Genomic DNA, 24317 nt, shown 5'->3' with positions numbered 1-24317 from the left:
TTGATCATCCACGAGTGACACCGAGTGCTGTACTTCCTCATTCCTTTCCACGTGCTGCTGGCAGTTTTATGGTGTTGTAAATTAGTTAAATTAGCCTCCCCGCATAAAGCGTACCTACATTTCCTACTTGACAGATGCAACTGTCAAGTAGCAAGTAGCAAACCTGGCTATTTAATGGTCGGAGACTTAACCCGACCCGGGCTTCGAACTCATGACCTCTCGGTCAGTAGTGATTTATTGGAGCTGGTTACTAGCCAGCTGCACCACAGCCCGAGTGGGATTCAAGGATATGCTTGGAGTGAAAATGTGGATTGGAGAAGCTCACTTGTGTACTACAGACCTTACGTTCTCCACACTTGACTTACCAAGTTCCATTTTGGTCTATTGACTATGAAAATAATCATTAGATTTAGACCTGACGCCAAAGAAAGACTATCTCAGCTACATCTACAGCATTGCATGCTCAGATCTCAATCTTTTGGGTGGGGATTCCATCTTCAAAGAGGTGCAAAATACACTTACCTACGTCAGGTGTCAATGGCTGTTGGCTGGTTGGCCAGGATGTGGTGGTACCTGATGAGGTTTGGACTTTTGTGGTGACTGCTAGTCCACCCAGCGTGGTATTAGCAGGTGGCAATACTGAACTTTCTGAGGTGGTAGCTGGAGGTCTTTGTGTTTTGGCTGGTGAGGTCCAGGTTTCTGGGACAGTCACTTTAGTGGTGATGGTAGTTGTCACATCTGCTGGGGTGGAAGTCACTTTTTCCAAAATTTTGGTGGTGATTCTGCTGGCACTGGATTTGGCTATAGTAGTTGCCATTTTTATCAACATAGTCGTGGAAGTTGGTAAAGGGTCTTTGGTAGTAGTATCTGTATCTCCTATAATGCTGGTAGCTGGTTCTCTAGAGGTCCTAGTTGTGTTCTGATCTTCAAAAATGCTGGTAGAAGTTATTTTTTCAAGGGTTGTTGTAAGTAAATGGAGAGCTGTTGGGGTCACCTCTGGGGTGATGGCAAAAACAGATGTTGTTCCAAGGGGTGAGGTGGTAAAAAAATGACTGGCATTAACTGTCGTAAGGGAAGTGAGGGCTATTGAACCAGATTCTACAGTGGTTCTGAAGGTAGATGGAGTTTCAACGGCTAAGCTGACAGAGGCAGAGGTGGTGGCAGAGGTTGTATCTGCCATAGTGCTCAAAGAGGATGGAGTAGGTTCTGGACTGGTGGTTAAGGTAGATGAAGTGGGTTCTGAAGTAGTGTCCAAGGCAGATGAAGTAGATTCTGGAGTGGGAATCCAGGTAGATGTAGTGGGTTCTGAAGTAGTGCTCAAGGTAGATGAAGTGGTTTCTGGAGAGGTGCTCAAAGTAGATGGAGTGGTTTCTGGAGCTGAAGTAGGTTCTGTAGTGGGAATCAAGGCAGATGTAGTGGGTTCTGAAGTAGTGCTCAAGGTAGATGAAGTGGTTTCTAGAGAAGTCAAAGTAGATAGAGTGGTTTCTGGAGAGGTGCTCAAAGTAGATGGAGTGGTTTCTGGAGATGAAGTAGGTTCTGGAGTGGGAATCAAAGTAGATGTAGTGGGTTCTGAAGTAGTGCTCAAGGTAAATGAAGTGGTTTCTGGAGAAGTCAAAGTAGATGGAGTGGTTTCTGGAGCTGAAGTAGGTTCTGTAGTGAGAATCAAGGCAGATGTAGTGGGTTCTGAAGTAGTGCTCAAGGTAGATGAAGTGGTTTCTGGAGAAGTCAAAGTAGATGGAGTGGTTTCTGGAGAGGTGCTCAAAGTAGATGGAGTGGTTTCTGGAGCTGAAGTAGGTTCTGGAGTGGGAATCAAAGTAGATGTAGTGGGTTCTGAAGTAGTGCTCAAGGTAGATGAAGAGGATTCTGGAGTGGGAATCCAGGTAGATGAAGATGATTCTGGAGTGGGAATCCAGGTAGATGAAGTGGTTTCTAGAGAGGTACTCAAAGTAGATGGAGTGAATTCTGGAGTGGTGTCCAAGGCATGTGAAGTAGGTTCTGGAATGGGAATCAAAGTAGATGGAGTGGTTTCTGGAGCTGAAGTAGGTTCTGTAGTGGGAATCAAGGTAGATGTAGTGGATTCTGAAGTAGTGCTCAAGGCAGATGAAGAGGATTCTGGAGTGGGAATCCAGGTAGATGAAGTGGTTTCTGGAGAGGTGCTCAAAGTAAATGGAATGAATTCTGGAGTGGTGTCCAAGGCAGGTGAAGTAGGTTCCCGAGTGGAAATCAAGGTAGATGAAGTGGGTTCTGGAGTGGGACTCAAGGTAGATGGAGATTCAGCAGTTGTTGCTTCAAGTGGTGATGTAACTGAATGGAGGGCTGTTGAAGTGACATCTGTAGAGATATGGAAGGCTGATGTGTCAACGGATGAGATGGTAAAGAAGGAGCTGGTGGCAGGAGTCGTATCTTCAATAGTTCTGGAATCTACTTCTGCTGAAGAACTAGTAGTATCCTCATCTGTTGAAATGCCAGTGGTGGTTGTTGTTTCAAGAGGTGCAAAGGAATCGGATGTCGGTGCTGTTGTAGGTGTGAGTAGCGACTCCTCGGGTGTGCTAATGGGACTAGTCATATCAGTTGTTATTTCAGATGGCAATCTGGTGAAAGGGATGCTTGTCATTTCGTCTGTGGTCTCCACCATGTATGGGGAACGTTGAGTTGATGTAGTCCGACTTAAAAGACTTGTGGTTTCACCTGAAGGGGAGGAGAAGTATCCTGGTTCTGGAGTGACTGATGTTTCTTCAGACGTGGTAATCGATGTGTCCGGAACATGAGAAGATGGCTCTATTGAACTTGTGGTTTCAACGGTGGTACTGATAGTATTGTTATTTTCTCTTAGAGTTGTGGTGGCCACTTCTGCCAAAGTACTGGTTCCTATCATGGTCATGGTAGTTGAGAAACTTGCTGTAGTTGTTTCAGGAAGAGTTGTGATCTGAGTTGTGGTTTCACCTGGACAGGAAAATAAAGAGGAAACGACTGATAAATGTGACCCATCTTACGGTACAAAACAAATACCAAAATTTCCAAGAAATGAGTCCAATCAAATTCTAAACAAACCATTGGGTTAGATAGAAGTAGCTTTCTGTGAACTGGGCTTGGGAAAGTTACTTTCTTGGGCATGCTGTTTGATTCTAGACCTTGTCATCCAAAAAACCAAACATATCCAAGCCCTTCTTTACTCTTGTCTTCGGCATCCAGTTTGTTTTATTTGTCTATTTTGTGAGCATTAGGATAATTTATTCTTACAAATCTCCATTGATATCCCCACTCTGTCTTTCCAATTCCCTTTATTTTAAAATTGTCTTCAAAATGCCTTTTCTCTGCATTGTTATTGATTTAATATGTCAATTCTCCTTCCCAACAGTTACCATAGTTTATATAGAGATATAACATAATATATATTGTTGAATTCCTTTTCTCTCGCGCTCTCTTTCTCTCCCAATATCTCTTATTTTTGCCATATTTCCTAATAGGATTGGACCTGTCACTATTGCGTGCATCCATAATAGAACGAAGACAATTTGATATCACTTTAAACTACCAAAGCTCAATGTTATGGAATCCCTAGTGCTGTAGACTCTATAATAATGGAAGGAACTGGAGAAAACATCTTGGAGTATTACCGTATATACTCAAGTATAAGCCAATCCGAATATAAGCCAAGACACCTAATTTTACCATTAAAAAAACTGGGAAAACTTATTGACTCGAGTATAAGCCGAGGGTGGGAAATGCAGCAGCTACTGGTAAATTTCAAAATAAAAATAGATACCAATAAAATTACATTAATTGAGGCACCAGCAACTTAAATATTTTTGAATATTTACCGTATTTCAAAGAAAAACAGTAAACTTGCTCTATAAGTGGAAAAGTAGGGTCAACAAAAACAATATGGTATTAACCAAAACTTAACAACAACAACAATAAAACTTCATTTGTAATAATAATAATAATAATAATAATAATAATAATAATAATACATCACACAGTCCTAGACACTTGGGAAGTGTTCAACTTTTGATTTTGTGATATGAAATCCAGCATATCTATCTTGTTTGCTGTGTCATAATAAAATAATAATAATAATAATAATAATAATAATAATAATAATAATAATAATAATAATAATAATTCATTTATTATTCTTCATTTTTATCCTCCCCTATCTCCTCATGGGGACTCAGGCTGGTTTCCAACATAGTAACAGGCAAACATTCAATGCCAACATAAACAATGCAGAGCTAGATATAGATCTATAATTATATATACTAATTTCACATATGCATTTTCCCCTGAAACGTTTGCAAATCCTCTCTATATTCCCTCCTGCATCTATCTAGAAATCTCTATATGTGTGTGTGCATTTCCTCTGTAGTATTTCCAAGCCCTATATATCTATATTCATATATCTCTATCTAGACATCTCTCTCTATATAGATGATTATATCTGCATAGGATTTGCAAAGACTTGCAAACATGTGAAGCAAAAATTCATATATAAAAATAATGTATACACATAGATACAGATATACAGGTACAGTAGAGTCTCACTTATCCAACATAAATCGGCTGGCAGAACGTTGGATAAGCAAATATGTTGGATAATAAGGAGGGATTAAGGAGAAGCCTATTAAACATCAAATTAGGTTATGATTTTACAAATTAAGCACCAAAACATCATGTTATACAACAAATTTGACAGAAAAAGTAGTTCAATATGCAGTAATGCTACGTAGTAATTACTGTATTTGCAAATTTAGCATCAAAATATCACAAAATATTGAAAACATTGACTACAAAAATGTGTTGGATAATCCAGAATGTTGGATAAGTGAATGTTGGATAAGTGAGACTCTACTGTATATCTATCTAGACATCTCTCTATATATAGATAATTATATCTGCATAGGATTTGCAAAGACTTGCAAACATGTGAGGCAAAAATTCATATATAAAAATAATGTATACACATAGATATAGATATACAGGTATATGGAAATCTCTAGATATCTATATGTATATAGGATTTGCAAAGACTTGCAAACATGAGGGGAAATTCATATATAAAATATAAAATTAATATATAGAGAGATATATACAAATATTTAGGTACATAGGGATTGCAAAAGCTTGCAAGGGGAAGTGCCTACATATCTGTAGCAGAGATGAACAAATATTTCAGACGAAAATGCTTTTATAAGATTAATGGGTATATATATTTTTTTCTTTCTGACTTGCAAGGGCTTATTTTCCTTTTCAAAACATTACCTTGGTTAAGTGCGAGGGAGGCTTTGGAAAAACAAACACATTGATAAGGGATGAGAGAAATATATCATATATTGCAAGCAATATGCAAACCACTGCCTGGTTTGACCTTGACCGGATTATAAGATGGGGGAGGCTTTTTCAGCTGATAAAAAGGGCTGAAAAACTCGGCTTATCTTCGAGTATATACGGTAATTGCCTTAAAACACCCTACGAAATCCATGGAGTTGTCAGAAATTGACAAGTGACCCAAAGGCACATATGCACAGACACATACACACAAGGCTGAAATGCCTACTTTAAAGGCACCAGATCCTGTCTTAATTTTTTGAAGCTAAGCAGGGCCAGCCCTGGCTTGTATTTGGATGGGAGTCCACCTCCGAGTATCCCTCTCTTGAAGAAACCCAATGAAATCCATGCCATTGCCATAAGTCAATGGGTGACTTTGGAGGCATATAGGGCCCGGGCTGTGGCGCAGGCAGGAGAGCAAGCCAGTGCAATTAACTGCAATGATGTCAGGACCCAGGCTGCAGAACACCAATAACCATGCGCAGAGACCAGAATCTATCTAATATCTTTATTAAGGAAATATATAAAGTCAATAAAAACAAGTGTAGAATATAGTTCAGAAGTAGACCTTTCAGGAAAGGTCAAATATAGTCCAGGAAAATAATGTCCAATATGTGATATTAAAGTCCAAAGTTATAATCCAATAACCGAAACACACACTTTGCCAAGCAAAGTGTGGGGAGAAGACAAGGTCCTTAAGTCCATGGAAACGTGGCAATTAGGCTGGAAAGCAAACTTGATACTTGGCTAGAACAAGACTTGAAACAAGGCAACAAGAGCAAAAACAAGGTCCGTGGCAAACGCGGGACAAGGCAAGGCTGGAAACTTGATCCGGGAAACAGGGAACTGGAGTACGAAGTCTACACACGATCTCACTCCTCCAGCTGACAAATTGACTCCGCAAAGTTTCCTTTGCGGCAAACACCTAAATAGGGTCTCGTTTCCCGCCAGAAGAACACTTTCCCTGGAGAACTAGAAGTGAAACTCAACTTAGTCCAGATGCAAGACTCCTTAGAATTTCCCAAGGGAAGCAGGCTTAATCAGCTAATTGTTTGGCTGCGATTCTGGCGCTTCGGCGCTTCGCCTCCCTAGCGCCTCTATCTTTATTATAATTGTCTTTACGAGAAAACGGGGGAGAATTCTGCCCAAGGCTTGTTTGGCTGACTTCTTGAGGGCAAACATCCTCCAGGTGCAGGGGCTCCGATTCTGACTGAAACGGTGTAAATCCCATGTTTTCCTCTTCGTCTGCCACAATAGTACTAGGAACGGGACTACATGGCCCATGAGACATCACAAATGAATCACTCTGACCAGGAGGTCATGAGTTTGAGCCCCGCTCAGAGCCTATGTTTGTTTGTCTTGGTTCTATGTAAAAAGGTATTGAATGTTTGCCTATAGGTGTAATGTGATCCGCCCTGTATCCCCTTTGGGGTGAGAAAGGTGGAATATAAATGCTGTAAATAAATAAATAAATAAATAAATATAGCACACACACACACATCAATCAATGTGGCATCATATCATGGACTTACCATCACAGATCCGAGCCTTCTGAAGCCATAAGAGCAAAAGGCGGACCGTCAGGAAATGATGGAGATCCATGCCAGCAATATTTCTTCCTTGTCAGTTTAGAGCTCTGAGTCTTGGACAGGTAGAGGTGATACTAGTCCAAATCTTCGCTTTTTTCATTCGCTTCTTATGGTTTCCTGGTTGAACAGAAAGAAGGTGGAGCGCTCGAGGTTTGTTTCTCTTTTCATTCCAGGAGCTTTTGTTAATGAATAGAATGCACTGTGTTATGTTCAAAGTGTTTAATCCTACCGTTGTTCAGGCATGCCATGGACAATGGCAGAGAGGGCCATTGAATCAAGCCATCATTCACAGCAATAGATTTCTCTGCACCTTTTTTCCTGACAAAGTATCAGTACATCCTGCAATAATAATTGCAAAAGGTAAGCAGAAACAATATTATTAAAATGGGGTGGTATCACTCTATTTCTAAAAAATGTATTTTGATTTGGGTAAAAAAAAAAAATCATGCATGAGCTGCTCAAAAATTCTGCATGGAGCAATGGCTTACTTCTAAATATAGCAAACCCCTGTATCTGTGGTTTCATTTATCCACAAAACATGTCTTTTCTGGGTATTGTTAAGGTCTTCCAGCATATCTTTATAGTATTTCTGGGCCTGAAGTCCTTCATTTCAGTTATCCATGGTTTCAAGTATCTACACGAAAAATGCCTCTTTCACAGATATGGGTATTGTACAGTTGGCGCAGTGTGTTAAAGCGCTGAGCTGCTGAACTTGCAGACCGAAAGGTCACAGGTTCGAATCCGGGGAGCGGAATGAGTGCCCACTGTTAGCTCCAGCTTCTGCCAACCTAGCCGTTCGAAAACATGCAAATGTGAGTAGATCAATAGGTACCGCTCCAACGGGAAGGTAATGGTGCTCCATGCAGTCATGCCGGCCACATGACTTGGAGATGTTTATGGACAACTTTGGTTCTTCGGCCTAGAAATGGAGATGAGCACCAACCCCCAGAGTCGGACACGACTGGACTTAACGGCAGGAGAAACCTTTACCTTTACCTTTACAGCTGGACCTTCAAATGTACTTAAACTGTTGAAGATGCGCCCAAAAAACTAGCCATCTCGCTTCTAACAAGAGCAATCAAGCTATGGATCCACACTGTGCAATTATAGTAGTTTGATACCACTTCGATTGCTATAGCTCCATCCTGTGGAATTTTGGAATCATTGCAGTTTGGTGTAGAATATTTTTCAGCTTGATTGCTCTCTTAACACCAGCTATGGTTTTCCTTTTGCCTATCATTCTTGTGCTATGAAGTTGTCTTTAACTTATGGCGATCTACGGGTGCATCTACACTATGGAATCAATGTACAGGAGAGTCTCACTTATCCAACACTCGCTTATCCAACATTCTGGATTATCCAACACATTTTTGTAGTCAATGTTTTCAATACATCATGATCTTTTGGTGCTAAATTCGTAAATATAGTAATTACTACATAGCATTACTGTGTATTGAACTACTTTTTCTGTCAAATTTGTTGTATAACATGATGTTTTGGTGCTTAATTTACAAAATCATAACCTAATTTAATGTTTAATAGGCTTTCCCCTAATCTCTCCTTATTATCCAAGATATTCGCTTATCCAACATTCTGCCGGCCCGTTTACGTTGGATAAGCGAGACTCTACTGTACTTCGATTCCACTTTAACTGCCATGACTCCATGCTATGGTGTCATGGTGTAATGAAATTTAGCTAGGGTCACAGATAAGAGGATCCGTGCCTGGCGAGCACATACTAAACTGAAAGGGCCAGAACACAGAAAGAATTCACCAGGTTGAAGACAAGCCACATTCAATTGGGTCAAAAGGGATGCTAGTACAAGTAAGATGCTTCAAAATATATAAGCATAAACATATATAGAAAGCAAGATGTCTTATACAGTTTGACAGCTATTCAAACCTTCCGCTCCCCACTTTGATTGGCCAAAAAAAGGCTGGTCAGGATCTGTGCCCTGATTGGCTGGGAGTCCCATTGACATTGCCATTTCGAGCAGGGATTCCCTTTGGTGGGGAAAGATGGCTAGGGATTGGCTGGCCAAGGGACCAATCAGTTGATGTGTAATCCAGAAAGACAATGTCAATGAATTGTTAATGAGCGTTTGATTAGCTCAACTGTCCAGTTCCGTATTGATCAAAGATGGGAGCTTCAGGAAACAAAGGAGTGAGACTCAAGCAACAATGGTGATGATCTTGGGCCAACAAAGGCTTGACTGTCAATAAGAGTTAACGAATGCACATACTCCAAGCCTTTGTTTCTGTGGACAGCTATCTCTCAGCCTCAAGTGAAACATATAACTGAACAAACGACGTTATCTAGGCTGGCATGGGAAGTCACCTATCTCTGCATACACCATGGACTTTGTGATTACCTGGCTTGGGAAATGGCCAGAGGGGTTTGCTCAGCCTTCCTGGTCCCAAGGGATTCTCTTGGAGTCATGGAGATTTGGATGTTTATGGGCTACACCTTGATACATTTTATATAAGAAACAGATACAATGTGAAATAAAAAGATACATGTTACACAGAAAGGCATGAAAAAGAGTTATTGAAGTAATAGAAATGATAGTATTTGGGGACATGAAGCTGCCACCGGTCCGCTCCTGATCTCCTGATGCTTCGAACTTGTGAAAGTCTGGAAAAGATTTTTTAAATGATTTTAAAATTACAGTAGAGTCTCACTTATCCAGCACTCACTTATCCAACATTCTGGATTATCCAACACATTTTTATAGTCAATGTTTTCAATCCATCATGATATTTTGGTGCTAAATTCATAAATACAGTAATTACTACGTAGCATTATTGTGTATTGAACTACTTTTTCTATCAAATTTGTTGTGTAACGTGATGTTTTGGTGCTTCATTTGTAAAATCATAACCTAATTTAATGTTTAATAGGCTTTTCCTTAATCTCTCCTTATTATCCAACATATTTGCTTATCCAACGTTCTGCCGGCCCGTTTACGTTGGATAAGCGAGACTATACTGTATGTATTTTTTGCATAATCCTTGATGGACTATAAATCTTTGGAGAGAGTTTACCATGGGAGTTGTAATTTAGTGAGGTACCTAAACCTTTCGGCAGAGAAAGCTAAAGCCCTTGTAAAACTACAACTCCCATGATCCCGTAGTATTGAGTCATGGCAGTTAATGTGGTGTTCAGTTGCATTCATTCCACAGTGTAGATGCACCCTGAGGTCTTCATGCTGCTGTTAAATGCATGAGCGAGACCAATGCTGGGGTTTGTTTTCAGGAAACTCTCTTTCTCGGTGCCTCTCTGTCCTGTTTGGGCGCATGAAGCTAATCTCTTCCAGTAAGACATAATTATTCTCCTTCCAGGTTCCTCATTCCGAGGACAGGCAGCATTGTTACCTGCTTCACTGAACTGAGAAATAACTTTCCTGGCAGATCACCAACTGGCTTTCAATAGCATTTGTTTACCAGCAATCTCTACAGCATTGAAAAACAACATTTTTGTAGGCTTCAGTCCTTTTGGTTTCATGCAGCTTCATATTGCATGTTCACTTGTGCAGCTGTACTTTTTTTGATCATTTCATAATGACCAACCTCATTCTGCCAAGAAGCAGGAAAATCACACTCAAAGCACCCCTGACAGATGACCATCCAGCCTCTGCTTAAAAGCCTCCAAAGAAGGAGCCTCCACCACAGTCCGCGGCAGAGAGTTCCACTGCTGAACAGATGAGGAAGTTCTTCCTGGTGTTCAGGTGGAATCTCCTTTCCTGTAGTTTGTAGTTTGAAGCCATTGTTCCATTGTGTCCTAGTCTGCAGGGCAGCAGAAAACAAGCTTGCTCCCTCCTCCCTATGACTTCCCCTCACATATTTGTACATGGCTATCATGTCTCCTCTCAGCCTTCTCTTCCACAGGCTCAACATGCCCAGCTCTTTAAGCCGCTCCTCATAGGGCTTGTTCTCCAGACCCTTAATCATTTTAGTTGCCCTCCTCTGGACGCTTTCCAGCTTGTCAACATCTCCCTTCAACTGTGGTGCCCAGAATTGGACACAGTGTGATTCCAGGTGTGGTCTGACCAAGGCAGAATAGAATAAGGGGGAGCAGGACTTCCCTGGATCTAGATGCTATACCCCTATTTATACAGGTCAAAATACCGTTGGCTTTTTTTGCCGCCGCATCACACTGTAGGCTCATGTTTAACTTGTCCACGAGGACTCCAAGGTCTTTTTCGCACACACTGCTGCCAAGCCAGGCACCGTCCCCCATTCTGTATCTTTGCATTTCCTTTTTTCTGCCTAAGTGGAATGTCTTGCATTTGTCCCTGCAGAACTTCATTTTGTTAATTTCGGCCCATCTCTCTAGTCTGTTAAGATCGTTTTGAATTCTGCTCCATGGATCAAGATGTGAGGGAGGGAAGTCACAGAGAGGAGGGAGCAAGCTTGTTTTCTGCTGCCCTGGAGACTAGGATGCAATGGAGTAATTGAGTTTTCCAGGCTGTATGGCCATGTTCCAGAAGCATTCTCTCTTGATGTTTTGCCCACATCTATGGCAGGCATCCTCAGAGGTTGTGAGGTGTATTGAAAATTAAGCAAGGGACCGTGATATCAGTAAAATACTGTTAAGAGAAGAAACTGAAAACTATCAAAGACACCATGTAATAGGTGGAAGTCAACTTTTATGTAATTCACTAGGTTTGCTATCTTTGGAAGGAGGGGTTATTTGTGTGTGTGTGTACACACACACATTCACATTCTCTTTTTACTATTAATTATTGTTATTATATTTTTATTTTATCTTTGTTTTCTTTTTCTTTCTTTCCTTCTTTTCTGTTTTCGTTCTTATCAGTAGACATTTTGTTTGTATCATCTTTTCTTTTATGTTATGTTAATGTCTTGCACAATTATGGAAAAGCACTAATAAAAATATATTTTTTTTAAAAAGAAAAGAAAATTAAGCAAGGGAGGTTTATATATCTGTGGAAGGTCCAGGGTGGGAGAAGGAACTGTTGTCTGTTGGAGGCCAGTGTGAATGTTGTAATTAATCACCTTGATTAGCATTAATGCCGTTGCCAGCTTCAAGGCCGGGCTGTTTCCTGCCTGGGGGAATCCTTTGTTGGAAAGTGTTAGCTGGCCCTGATGATTCATGTCTGGAATTCCCGTTTTCAGAATGTTGTTTTTTATTTACTGTTCTGATTTTAGAGGGTTTTTTAAATACTGGTAGCCAAATTTTGTTTATTTTCATGGTTTCCTCCTTTCTGCTGAAATTGTCCACATGCTTGTGGATTTCAATGGCTTCTCTGTGTAGTCTGACATGGTAGTTGTGAGAGTGGTCCAGCATTTCTGTGTTCTCAAATAATATGCTGTGCCCACGTTGGTTCATCAAGTGCTCTGGAATGGCTGACTTCTCTAGTTGAGTGAGTCTGCAGTGCCTTTCATGTTCCTTGATTTGTGCCTGGGCAATGCTGCTGTGTCTGGTTGTCCCTACATAGACTTGTCCACAGCTGCATGGTCTACGGTAGACTTCTGCAGAGGAGAGAGGATCCCTCTTGTCCTTCGCTGACCGTAGCATTTGTTGGATTTTCTTTGTGGGTCTGTAGATAGTTTGTAGGTTGTGTTTCTTCATCAGTTTGCCTATGTGGTCAGTGGTTCCCTTGATGTCTGGCAAGAACACCTTTCCTCTGGGTGGATCTTTGTCTTTACCCCCATGGCTTCTTCTTGGCCTGACAGTTCTTCTGATGTATCTGGTGGAGTCTCCATTGGCCTGGAGAGCCCAGTTTAGGTGGTTCAGTTCACCTTGGAGGAGGTGAGGTTTGCAGAGTCTTTGTGCACAATCTGTCAGGGCCTTGATTGTGCTTCTTTTTCAACTTGGGTGATGGTTAGTGTTTTTATGAAGGTATCTATCCATGTGTGTTGGTTTTCTGTAAACTGTGTGGCCCAGTTGTTGATTGGGTTTGCGGCTTGTGGGGACGACGGAGAGGGCCTTCTCCATGGTGGCCCCTTGGCTATGGGACTCCCTTCCAAGGAGATCAGGCAAACGCTCACCCTGTCAGATTTAAAAACCTGGCTCTTCCAGTGTACCTTCAATAATTGACTACAATGACAGCCTCCCCCCCCCCCCGCATTGATAATAACCATGCCTGATGTATTGTTTCTCTCTCCTTTAATTGATAATAATTTCCCGTTTACCCCACCTCCGAATCTCCCAGTTAATACTGCAGCACTTTATTATCTACCTCATTAGGTTTTTAATTACACTCCTCGCACTTTTGCCCAGTTCTCTTACTATTTTAATCTCTGTTTCGCTCTTATATGGTGGTTTTTATTTAATCATATTACTATTTAAAAGAGTGCTTTAGAGAACTTTGTTAATGAATGGCAAGCAATGATCCAATATCTCAATGTAAAATGAATTTAAAAATGTACACAGAGGAAGCTAATAGATTGAAGGCAAGGAGGAAAGGGATATTAATTTGGAGCTTACAATATCTTTATATGTACTATTCAGATAGACGACTGTGACCCCTTATTGAAAATATATTGTCTGAGAAATGATTATGAAAGACTAATGGATGAAAGTATCACACTGTATGCAACAAACACTCGCAATGTATGTATATTTGAATGAAATAAAATAAATATTAAGGAAAAAATAAAATAAATAAAATGGTGCTTTATTCTGTTTAAATTTTCTCATTGATGATGCTTGTTTTGTTCTGTATTTTATGCTGTTTTATTGTGATTATCTGGGCTTGGCCCCATGTTAGCCGCCCTGAGTCTCTGCAGGGAGATGGAGGCGGGGTATAAAAATAAAGTTATTATTATTATTATTATTATGGAACATCTAGAAATGCCAGTTTTCCTTCCTTTCCTTTTTCCATGGTGAATTGGATGTTGGGGTGGATGCTGTTCAGGTGGTCCAGGAACTTGTTGAGTTCTGAGGGGCCGGGCTGTAGCACAGGTGGTTAGTAGCCTGCTGCAATAAATCACTATTGACTGAGAGGTCATGAGTTCAAAGCCCGGGTCGGATTGAGTGCCTGAGTGCTAAATAACCCCAGCTCGTTGTTTACCTAAGCAACAGGAAAGACAGTTGCATCTGTCAAGTAGGAAAATTTAGGCACTGCTTATGTGGGGAGGCTAATTTAAACTAATTTACAACACCATAAAAACATCCAGCAGCGTGCATGCCAAATGAGGAAGTACTCCATCAAAAGGACTTGGTGTCACAGTGGACAATGGAGCAGCAGCTCCTCCTGTGGCCAGAATCGAGCATACCCTCACAGAGCCAGAAGCTGGGAAATTAAATAGCCTCTTTTTTTATCTGTGTGTTGTTTGTCTAATGGCATTGAGTGTTTGCCATATTGAAGGGGTCACTTAGCCAACGTGACTCCATTTTAGAATTGCCTGTCTGCTTTGAAATGGAGGATCAGTCTCCCCTCTGAATTATAAAGAATTGCAACTTGCTGTTTTTGCAGCATGTGTCTAAGTTTAGCAAGAATCAGTTTCGGTTGAACTTGTGGTTAGGGTAATTCCGAGAATTGTATGCAACATATATACGTTACATGTGTTTTGCTCGCACCTGCTGAAACCGTGCGGTTAGAACATCCTGGACTTGTTGACAACGCAGGAAACTCTAGCTCACCACAAACTGAACTGGGGGGATTTCCAGTAAATTCCAGTTCAGAAAGAGGAACTAAAATGTAATAAACAACTGCCCTATAAATTGGCCGGAATGGAAACGTTCGAGGCCGACAGCTTTTGCAGCCTCACACTGCTGTGTGGCTCTGTCAGCCGGTAGCTACCTAATAAAGGTGTGTTTGTCCTCAACTAATTTTGGGCTCTTTATTGGTCTCATAGCGGCTTGGCGAACTCGGGTAATTTCCGTGATTGGGGTAGTTCCCAAATCACCCCTTTCATTTCTGGGGGCTCGTCCGGGATTTTTGAAATTTTGGGATTTCTAGTACTTCGCCAAGGTTCCGTTGTAGACCACTTAAGAGCTGCTCTTGGGAGCAAGGGCGTGTCCACTCTCCCCTTCCGGGGTGCCGCGTACGGTCCGCGCTGAGACGTGCACGGCCTCTCGAGGTAAAATACCAGCGGTTCCCTGAGTGGCACCCGAGGCGAGGGAAGGTGAGCTCTCCTCCAAAAACAACCTGTTGGGAGACAACCATCGCTCGTGGGAAGGCGGCCGCCGCGGGACAGAACACCAGATAGGCAAGTATATCTCTTAAACCGCTGTTGTTTAGCATTGCGGGGAGGGAGAGTTTTAAATTGTAGAAATTGTTCTGGGTCCCGTTAGAAACCCTTGGGAAAAACAAGAGAAACCCAAAGGGAGAAAAGAGCTCTGGGAGAGGAGACCTGAAAGGGAGATCCAATCGGGTCTGGGAGGCAAGCCCTAGTAGCAGGACGTGGATACGGGAGATCCAGCCACAGTCCGGGGACATACTCCATTGAAGAATTTATTTCTGTGTTTTCTTTTCGCATCTTGTGGGAGGGCGGAGAAGACCTTGCGTTCCCGGTTACTGGCCATTGATCTTCTGGGGGTGCCGGCCAGGGTCGACTCCACATACCACAATGGGTGGGAAAGAATCAAAGAGATCCAAAGGAGTAGAAGGGTCGATGACCCCTCTCCAATGCATGTTAGCTAATTTTGATAAGTTTTCTAAATACACATATGAGAAAGGAATGAAGCCAAATAAATTGCGTTCGCTATGTGAGGTGGAATGGCCCTCATTCCCCCTCACTCCCCAGTGGCCTCCTGAAGGGTCACTCGATCTTGCTTTGACTGCAAATGTCTATAGATTTGTTGGTGAGGTACACCCTGATCAGGCCAAATACATCTCAGCTTGGTATGATATTGTACGGAAACCGCCTGATTGGTTGAGAGAATGCAAATGCATGATGGTTGAAGAGGTGATGCCTGGGGGGAATAGAGGACTTGCTTCAGGTAATTCCCAGAGGGGAATTGGCACCCCAATGGGAAAGAGAGGGGGAAGGCAAATTGCCAAACCTCCCCCCTATCAAGATTCAGGGAATCCGGCTGACGAACCCATGCCGGCTCCCCCGTATATACCTACCCTCTATACTCCACTGACATCACACGTAAGGGGAGGTGCGGTGGGGGGACCTGACCTCACGGCAGCGGCAAGCGCCCCCAAGCAGGAGCAGCCTGCGGTGAGTTCTAGCCCCCAGCCGCTCTACCCCTCAGAAGAGATAAAGCGAACGGAGAGGCAGGCAAAAATAGATGCCCGCCAGAAGCTGGTAGAATTGAAGCAAGCCCATTGTTATAGTGAATCAAGTGATGATGAGGCAACATTGTGCCCCATAAGGGAGGTGCCGCAACTTGTGCCATTGTCCCTAGATGATCAGGGGCGCCCTAGATTTGAGACTAGGACTTTGTTTCAACACGTTCCTTTTACTTCTTCGGACATTCTCAACTGGCGGACGAACCGTCCCGCCTGGTCAGAAGATCCGAGAGGCATGGCGAACCTGGTTGAAGGTATCATTCAGACACACAATCCTAGCTGGGTGGATTTGAAACAGTTGTTAGAGGCTTTGTTGACGGCAGAAGAACGAGTGTTGTTGACGCAAGTGGGTAGACAGGAGGCTGCAAAGGAGCATGCAACCTCTCGTAGTATAGATGCTGTGGATGTGTACCAGGAAAGGGTATTCCCAGTGAGGGAAGACCCACATTGGGATTTGAATGAACCAGGGGGCCCTGGTAAGGATGCACTGAGGTTGTATCAGAATTTGGTTGTGCGCGCTTTGAGAAGAGGGGTTCCAAGGGTCCCAAATTTGAAAAAGATTTACCAGATGGAGCAGGAAAAGAATGAAAGTCCGGTCGCATTTCTGGAAAGGCTTAGGGAAGCGTTTGAGAAGTTCTCTCCCTATGACATGGATGATCAGAGGGATCAAGCTGCAGGAAAGATAGTGTTGAAGAGTGTTTTCTCTAGCCAGTGTAGTCCAGACATACGGAGAAAGTTACAGAAGGATGCTGGTTTGGCTCATTTGACTTTGGAAAGGATTTTGGAGATTGCAAATCAGGTTTACTTGTCTCGTGAGGTTGTGCAGGCAAAGAAAGATGAAACAGCGGTGGCCCGCAGGGCCAAGGTCATAGCTGCGGTATTCCAAGGGGAACAGCCGCCAAGACCCAGAGGAGCAGGCTGGAAAGGAAAGAAAGGACCAGGGGGCAAGCCACTGGGAAAGAATGAATGTGCAAGGTGTCACAAGCATGGGCATTGGGCAGCCGATTGCAAAGTGGATCTTGGGAAAGGACAGAATAGAAAAGTGCAGAATGGAAATTGGAAAGGGAAGAGGCAGAACCGTGGAGCTGCTGGCCAGCCCAGATGGGCTCCGGTTGCAGCTGGATTGGTAGACCCTGCGTTAGATGTGCATGGATTGGCCTCCGTGAGGGAGGAGGATGAGTATGAGCAATAGGACAGACCGGCTCCCGGATCCCCGGGTAGCCATGGAGTGGTTAGGATTGAACCAGGGGAGCCAATGGTCGATATGAAAGTTGGAAATCAATCCGTTGAGTTTATGCTTGATTCCGGGGCTTCTAAGTCTGTGGTGAACACGGCTGTGTCTCACCCAACTGGAGAAGATGTAAATATTGTAGCAGCTACAGGAAGACGAAAAGCTTGTCCTCTGTTGGCAGAGAGAGAATGTTTGCTAGGAAGGCACCTGGTCAGGCATAGATTCATTTATATGCCTGAATGTCCTGTGCCTCTGATGGGAAGAGATCTTTTGTGCAAAATGAGAGCTGCTTTGCTTTTTGAGGAAGATGGTTCAATGTTGGCAGGATTCAGGACAGGTCCGGATAGACAGTTGGTAGAACAGCAGTTAAAAATGGCCTTGGAACTACCTATGGAGGAAGAGTGGAGATTATATTCTGTATTGGAAGAAAGAACTGACTGGGAAGCATTCAATGTCCCAGAGGTATGGGCGGAAGATAACCCTCCGGGGTTGGCAAAGGATGTTCCACCAGTCATAATTGAATTAAAGCCCTTCGCAAATCCGGTGGCAATCCGACAGTATCGGCTCCCTCGGGAGGCGATCGTTGGAATTGCGGCCTATTTGGAGAGATTGGAAAGATATGGGATACTGGTTCCTTGCCAGTCTCCATGGAACACACCCTTGTTGCCAATCAGAAAACCGGATGGGTCCTACCGCCCTGTGCAGGATTTGAGAGCTGTAAATAAATTAGTGGTCCCTCTCCACCCAGTAGTTCCAAACCCATACACACTGCTTAGCCTTATTCCACCCCATCACCAATGGTTTACTGTCCTGGACCTCAAAGATGCTTTCTTTTGCATCAGACTGGCCGAAGAGAGCCAGAAGATTTTTGCCTTTCAAAAGGAGGATCCTGGGACAGGGGCCAAAGGTCAACTCGTTTGGTCAAGATTGCCACAGGGGTTCTGTAATTCCCCGACCATTTTTGGACAAGCCCTGGCGCAGGACTTGCTGCCAATGGTCAAAAATGACAAAGGATGGACCATTCTCCAATATGTAGACGACATTCTCCTCTGTGCAGATAGTCGAGAAGAATGCTTGGAAGGAACTCAGACCTTGTTGCAGTTCTTGGCAGAAAAAGGTTACAAGGTTTCGAAAAAGAAGGCTCAGTTAGTCCAGCAAGAGGTGAAGTATTTGGGTTTTCGTTTGGCCAAAGGTGTTCGGAGGCTAGAGGTGGAGCGAAAGGAAGCCATTTGCTCCATCCCTACCCCCCGAACTCGCAAGCAGGTCAGAGAATTCCTGGGAGCAGCAGGGTTTTGTCGCATATGGATTCCGAACTTCGGACTATATGCCAAACCCCTCCATGAGGCCACAAAAGGAAAGTCAGGAGACCCCTTGGTGTGGGGAACAGAACAGCAGGATGCATTTGAGCAATTGAAGAAAGCCTTGATGTCTGCCCCAGCTTTGGGGTTGCCTGATTTGGACAAAACTTTCTACTTGTATGTGGGAGAACGGAGAGGAGTGGCTGTAGGAGTATTGACACAGTTAGTAGGCGATTGGCCCCGGCCAGTGGCTTATCTGTCTAAACAACTGGACAATGTGGCCTGTGGATGGCCCCCATGCTTGAGAGCTGTGGCGGCGGCTGCAGTTCTTGTAGAAGAAGCAAACAAGCTGACCTTAGGGCAGCCTGTGATTTTAAAGTGTCCCCATGCTGTAGTAACTCTAATGGAACATAGGGGGCACCATTGGCTTACCAATAGCCGGATGCTCAAATACGAGAGCATGTTGGTGGACAATCCACAGGTTAAATTGTCAGTGTGTGCCACTTTAAACCCAGCTACCTTGTTGCCAGTGGAAGAAGGAGAATTGATGCAGCATGATTGTTTAGAAGTGATGGATGAAGTGTATTCAAGTAGGCCAGATCTCAAAGATCTGCCACTACAGACTCCAGAATGGGTGCTTTTCACAGATGGTTCAAGTCGTGTGGTTGGTTCCGAAAGAAAAGCGGGGTATGCAGTGGTGAATAGCAATGGGGAGACCCTAGAGGCAAAAGGGTTGCCTCCGGGGACTTCCGCACAGCGGGCCGAGTTGATTGCTCTAATAAGGGCCCTCCAACTGGCTAAAGGGAAAAGAGTCAATATTTATACTGACTCAAAATATGCCTTCACCACTTTGCATGCCCACGGTGCCATTTATAAAGAAAGAGGACTGCTGACCTCTGCTGGACAGCAGATCAAGAATGCAACAGAAATTTTGCAACTCTTAAATGCAGTTTGGGAACCAAAGGAGGTAGCGGTCATGCATTGCAAGGGACATCAGTATGGTGAGGATCAGGTAACACAAGGGAATCGCCTGGCAGATCAACAGGCTAGGAAAGCAGCAGATGAAAGCACATCAGAGGAATCAATTTTGCAATTGGATGTCACACCCGCAGTAGAGTCCCTGACTTACTCTGCACAAGAGAAGGAGTGGGCCCTAGCAGAAGGGGCAAAATGGAAGGGTAATATTCTCATATTACCCAATGGGAAAATCTTCGTCCCAAAAGCCTTGGGATGGGAATTGGTGAAGGAGGTTCATAGACAAACCCATTTAGGTGCAACAGGAATGGCTTCACTCTTGGAACGGCAAATCTGGGTGGACGGCTTGCATGCCTTGGCCAGAACCGCTGCTCTAAGATGTGAAATTTGTGCTAAGAACAATCCCAGGATGGGGCCATTGCTCCCACCTGGAGTTCAGTATTTGGGAACGACACCCTTTGAGTCTCTAGTGGTTGATTTCACTGAAATGCCAAAAGTCCAAAGATTTCATTACATGTTGGTGATGGTATGCACATTCTCAGGGTGGGTGGAAGCATATCCTACCACCTCTGAGAAGGCTGTAGAGGTCAGCCGTGCCATGATGAGGGACATAATCCCTAGGTACGGAATACCTTTACACATTGGGAGTGACAATGGCCCGGCCTTTGTTCACCAGGTCCTGGGGTGCCTAGCCCAGTTGTTAGGAACCGCTTGGAAATTGCATTGTGCTTACCGGCCCCAATCTTCGGGGAAAGTGGAAAGGATGAACAGGACTTTGAAAGGGACCATCTCAAAGATGTGTCAAGAGACTGGAATGACATGGGTTCAAATATTGCCAATGGCATTACTGAAGGTCAGATGCACCCCCACCAGGGTTTTGGGTTTGTCACCTTATGAATTGTTATATGGAAGACCCCCTCTGAAAATTAGACCTCTGCAAGGAGACATACATGAATTAGGAAAACAAGAATTGATAAAAGAGGTCCAAGCTTTGGGTACAGTGTTGAACAAACTGTATAAATATACTGGCATGCTGCGTTACCCTTTTCCCGTTACTGCGTTACATTCTTTCTCACCAGGAGACTTTGTTTGGCTGAAAGATTGGAAGTGTGATCCCCTCGGCCCAAGGTGGAAGGGACCACTGGAGGTGTTACTTACAACCCCTACTGCTGTGAAGTTAAAGGGTATAAAGCCGTGGGTACATTACACTCGTATCAAGAAGGACTACACCACCAAAGATCCTGATTACTGGAAGGTAAACCTACACAAGGACAATCCACTAAAATTCACACTCACCCGCCCTAAGGGTCAAGCTACCAAGAGCTGCCCTGAAGAGGAGGGGCCCGAAGCTACCTAGAGCTAGCCCCAGAGGTCAGGTTACCAAGAACCGCCTTGAAGAAGGAAGGAGGGTACACTTCCGAGAGTGTCCCAAAAGACCGAATGGACACTTGGTTTTGGGTGTGGGGAATTGGGGGTTCCTGTGTGGGTTGTATTCTGTTTCTGTGTTGGCTGAAATTCTGTGATATTGAGGACAAACACCACTGTAAAAATGAGGACACACTTATACTTATTGATATTGATAATGATGCCATTGGTGCAGACTCAGATGGGTTGGGACAAGAACATGTTCCACCAATTAATTAAAGAGATAGCCAAAGAAGCAGAGGTTGCAGACTGCTGGATTTGTGCCCATAGCCCTCACTCCCAATATGAGGGTTGGGTCATGAAAGCAGGGCCACTGCTGGATATATCTGGATGGAAATTGTTCACCCCTTGGACATATGAACGTGAGGAGGGGTTGACAGATTCGGCCCAATTTTTATTGGCCCTTGATGATTCTGCACCAGCCGCATCAGCCTGTTTGACACGATCAAAAGAAGGGATCTCAGAAATTGATCATAAGAACTTCCCCCAAGCCAATCTCATAGAAGTAGGGGATTACCCCCGTTGTAATCTCACTCTCCCTGTATATTATGACAACATACACTTTGGAGTTGAACAGCTACAGCCACAACAGGATGGTCACACACAAAGATTGAGGAGGCAAGCGGCCTCACCAGAGGGGGGTGACAAGAAACCGCCCTCTCGTCCGGCCCGTAATGGGAAAGTTAACACACCCCCCAAAATATATGTGGTTAAGCCCGGGTCGGAGCTGCCTCGGGCAGCAACTCAGCCACCTGAGGCGGGAGCGGCGGCTCCACCACAACCGCCTGTGGGAGGTGCTGCATCTTCACCCCGATCACCTGTGGTGAAGGCTGCACCCCCACCGCGGCAAGATTTGGTCCGGACACGAGGAAATTTCCCAATGGAATACCAAATTCCTGGAAGGCCAAGGCCCGGTATACTGCTTGATAACCATGCAATGGGAGGATTGCCTCCGGGGTATTTCTGGATATGTGGGAAGTGGGGAGGTAAAGTCTTACCCCCACTATGGGTTGGAACCTGCACCATTGGTACCCTAGTCCCCACTAATATTGGGATACACCCGCGAGAGCAGCCCCTGCATGCATTGGAAGCAGCTGACCGGTGGAACAGGCCTAAAAGATCATATGATGAAAAACGTGGCTATGATCCTGATAATACGTATCTTTCAGAGGGAGAAAGATTTGCAACAATCTTGTTCCCTAGTCTGGGAGTTGCCCTGAATGTCAAACAACTAAGGAGGCTCTCTGCCCAACTGGAAATTTTGGCTAATCAGACTGTTATAGGCATGAAAGCACTCCAGACCGAAATTGACTCACTGGCAGGAGTCCTTATGCAACACAAGATGGCATTAGATTACCTTCTGGCAGCAGAAGGTGGATTATGCATATGGTTGAACACAACTTGCTGCCATTATGTCAATGAGTCTGGACTTATTGAATCTGATGTGGCCAAAATCAACACTGTTGTCTCCACAATAAGGGCTACTTACACCCCCAAGGGAACTGGTTGGTTTGATTGGCTTTTTAGCTGGCTCCCGAATCTTAATTGGTTACGAGACCTCGTTAAAGTATTGTTTATAATTTTGCTAATTATACTTCTGGCTTTGCTCTTTTTGCCTTGTATTATGTCCTGCTTAAGAAACATGATGGCGAGACTGATCACTGCTACTTTCAGTCAGCACAGGGAAGTTCAGCGTGTCATGTACATGCAGTTAAACACCATGGAGCAAGAAACCACCCCACTGTAATTGGTTGGTTTGTGTAACCAAGAAAATGTCTTTCTTGGTTACAAGAAAAAAAACGGGGGAATGAAGGGGTCACTTAGCCAACGTGACTCCATTTTAGAATTGCCTGTCTGCTTTGAAATGGAGGATCAGTCTCCCCTCTGAATTATAAAGAATTGCAACTTGCTGTTTTTGCAGCATGTGTCTAAGTTTAGCAAGAATCAGTTTCGGTTGAACTTGTGGTTAGGGTAATTCCGAGAATTGTATGCAACATATATACGTTACATGTGTTTTGCTCGCACCTGCTGAAACCGTGCGGTTAGAACATCCTGGACTTGTTGACAACGCAGGAAACTCTAGCTCACCACAAACTGAACTGGGGGGATTTCCAGTAAATTCCAGTTCAGAAAGAGGAACTAAAATGTAATAAACAACTGCCCTATAAATTGGCCGGAATGGAAACGTTCGAGGCCGACAGCTTTTGCAGCCTCACACTGCTGTGTGGCTCTGTCAGCCGGTAGCTACCTAATAAAGGTGTGTTTGTCCTCAACTAATTTTGGGCTCTTTATTGGTCTCATAGCGGCTTGGCGAACTCGGGTAATTTCCGTGATTGGGGTAGTTCCCAAATCACCCCTTTCAATATATTTATTTATTTATTTATTACATGCATTTATACCCCGCCCTTCTCCCCGAGGGGACTCAGAGTGGCTTACATTCTGCCACGAGGGCCAGCAACAAATATACTATAAAACAAAACAATTAAAACATGATAAAAATATACAAAAATTAAAACGCTGCAAGGCAGCGATGTTGCACCATCCTCAGTCATATATATATGTTGTCAGCTTTTAATCTAATATTATCTGTGAGCCGCCCCGAGTCCCCTTCAGGGGAGATGGAGGCGGGGTATAAATAAACTTATTATTATTATTATTATTATTATTATTATTATTATTATTATTATTATTATGTACATTGTGATCTGCCTTGTGTCCCCTTCGGGGTGAGAAAAAAAGACGGAATATCAATACTGTAAACAAATAAATAAAGTCCTTCTTCTCCATGGCTCCAAATGGTGAAGGTGCCATCCACATATCTGAACCACATTGTGGGCTTTATTTGGTGCTGATTCTAGGGCTTGTTTTTCAAAGCGTCCCGTGTAGAAATTTGCTATGATTGGGCTGAGAGGGCTTCCCAATGGAGCAATGGCTTCAAACTACAGGAAAGGAGATTCCACCTGAACATGAGGAAGAACTTCCTGTGAGAGAAACAGTGGAACTCACTGCCGCAGAGTGTGGCATAGGGTCCTTATTTGTGCTGAGAGGGCTCCCCAGTCTCCTACAGGAAAGGAGATTCCACCTGAACAAGAAGAAGAACTTCTTGTGAGAGAGAGCTGTTCAGCAGTGGAACTCACTGCCGCAGAGTGTGGCATAGGGTCCTTATTTGTGCTGAGAGGGCTCCCCAGTCTCCTACAGGAAAGGAGATTCCACCTGAACAAGAAGAAGAACTTCTTGTGAGAGAGAGCTGTTCAGCAGT

General features: G+C 43.7%; 1 protein-coding gene across 4 annotated transcripts in view; it reads right to left on the bottom strand.

Moving 5' to 3' along the window:
• The window catches only part of LOC103280550 (mucin-2), a 32827-nt gene that overhangs the window by 8215 nt on the left and 295 nt on the right, over positions 1-24317 (bottom strand). For 2 of the 4 annotated variants that reach the window (XM_008120001.3, XM_008120000.3), the window contains exons 2-4: positions 7147-7256; positions 6861-7034; positions 523-2943 (exon numbers count right to left, since the gene is read on the bottom strand). In XM_008120001.3, the coding sequence (XP_008118208.2) occupies positions 523-2943; positions 6861-6930 (2491 nt within the window). In that variant the 5' untranslated portion in view covers positions 6931-7034; positions 7147-7256. Of the gene's footprint in view, positions 1-522; positions 2944-6860; positions 7035-7146; positions 8550-9289; positions 9610-24317 lie in introns of those variants that run through there. The other 2 variants (XM_062976900.1, XM_016997136.2) reach the window with 2 other exon arrangements.

The sequence above is a fragment of the Anolis carolinensis genome, chromosome 3 (genome assembly GCF_035594765.1).
Source record: "Anolis carolinensis isolate JA03-04 chromosome 3, rAnoCar3.1.pri, whole genome shotgun sequence".
Lineage (NCBI taxonomy): Eukaryota > Metazoa > Chordata > Lepidosauria > Squamata > Dactyloidae > Anolis > Anolis carolinensis.
The sequence above is the reverse complement of the archived record's forward strand: the minus strand, read 5'-3'. Positions and strand labels throughout refer to the sequence as shown.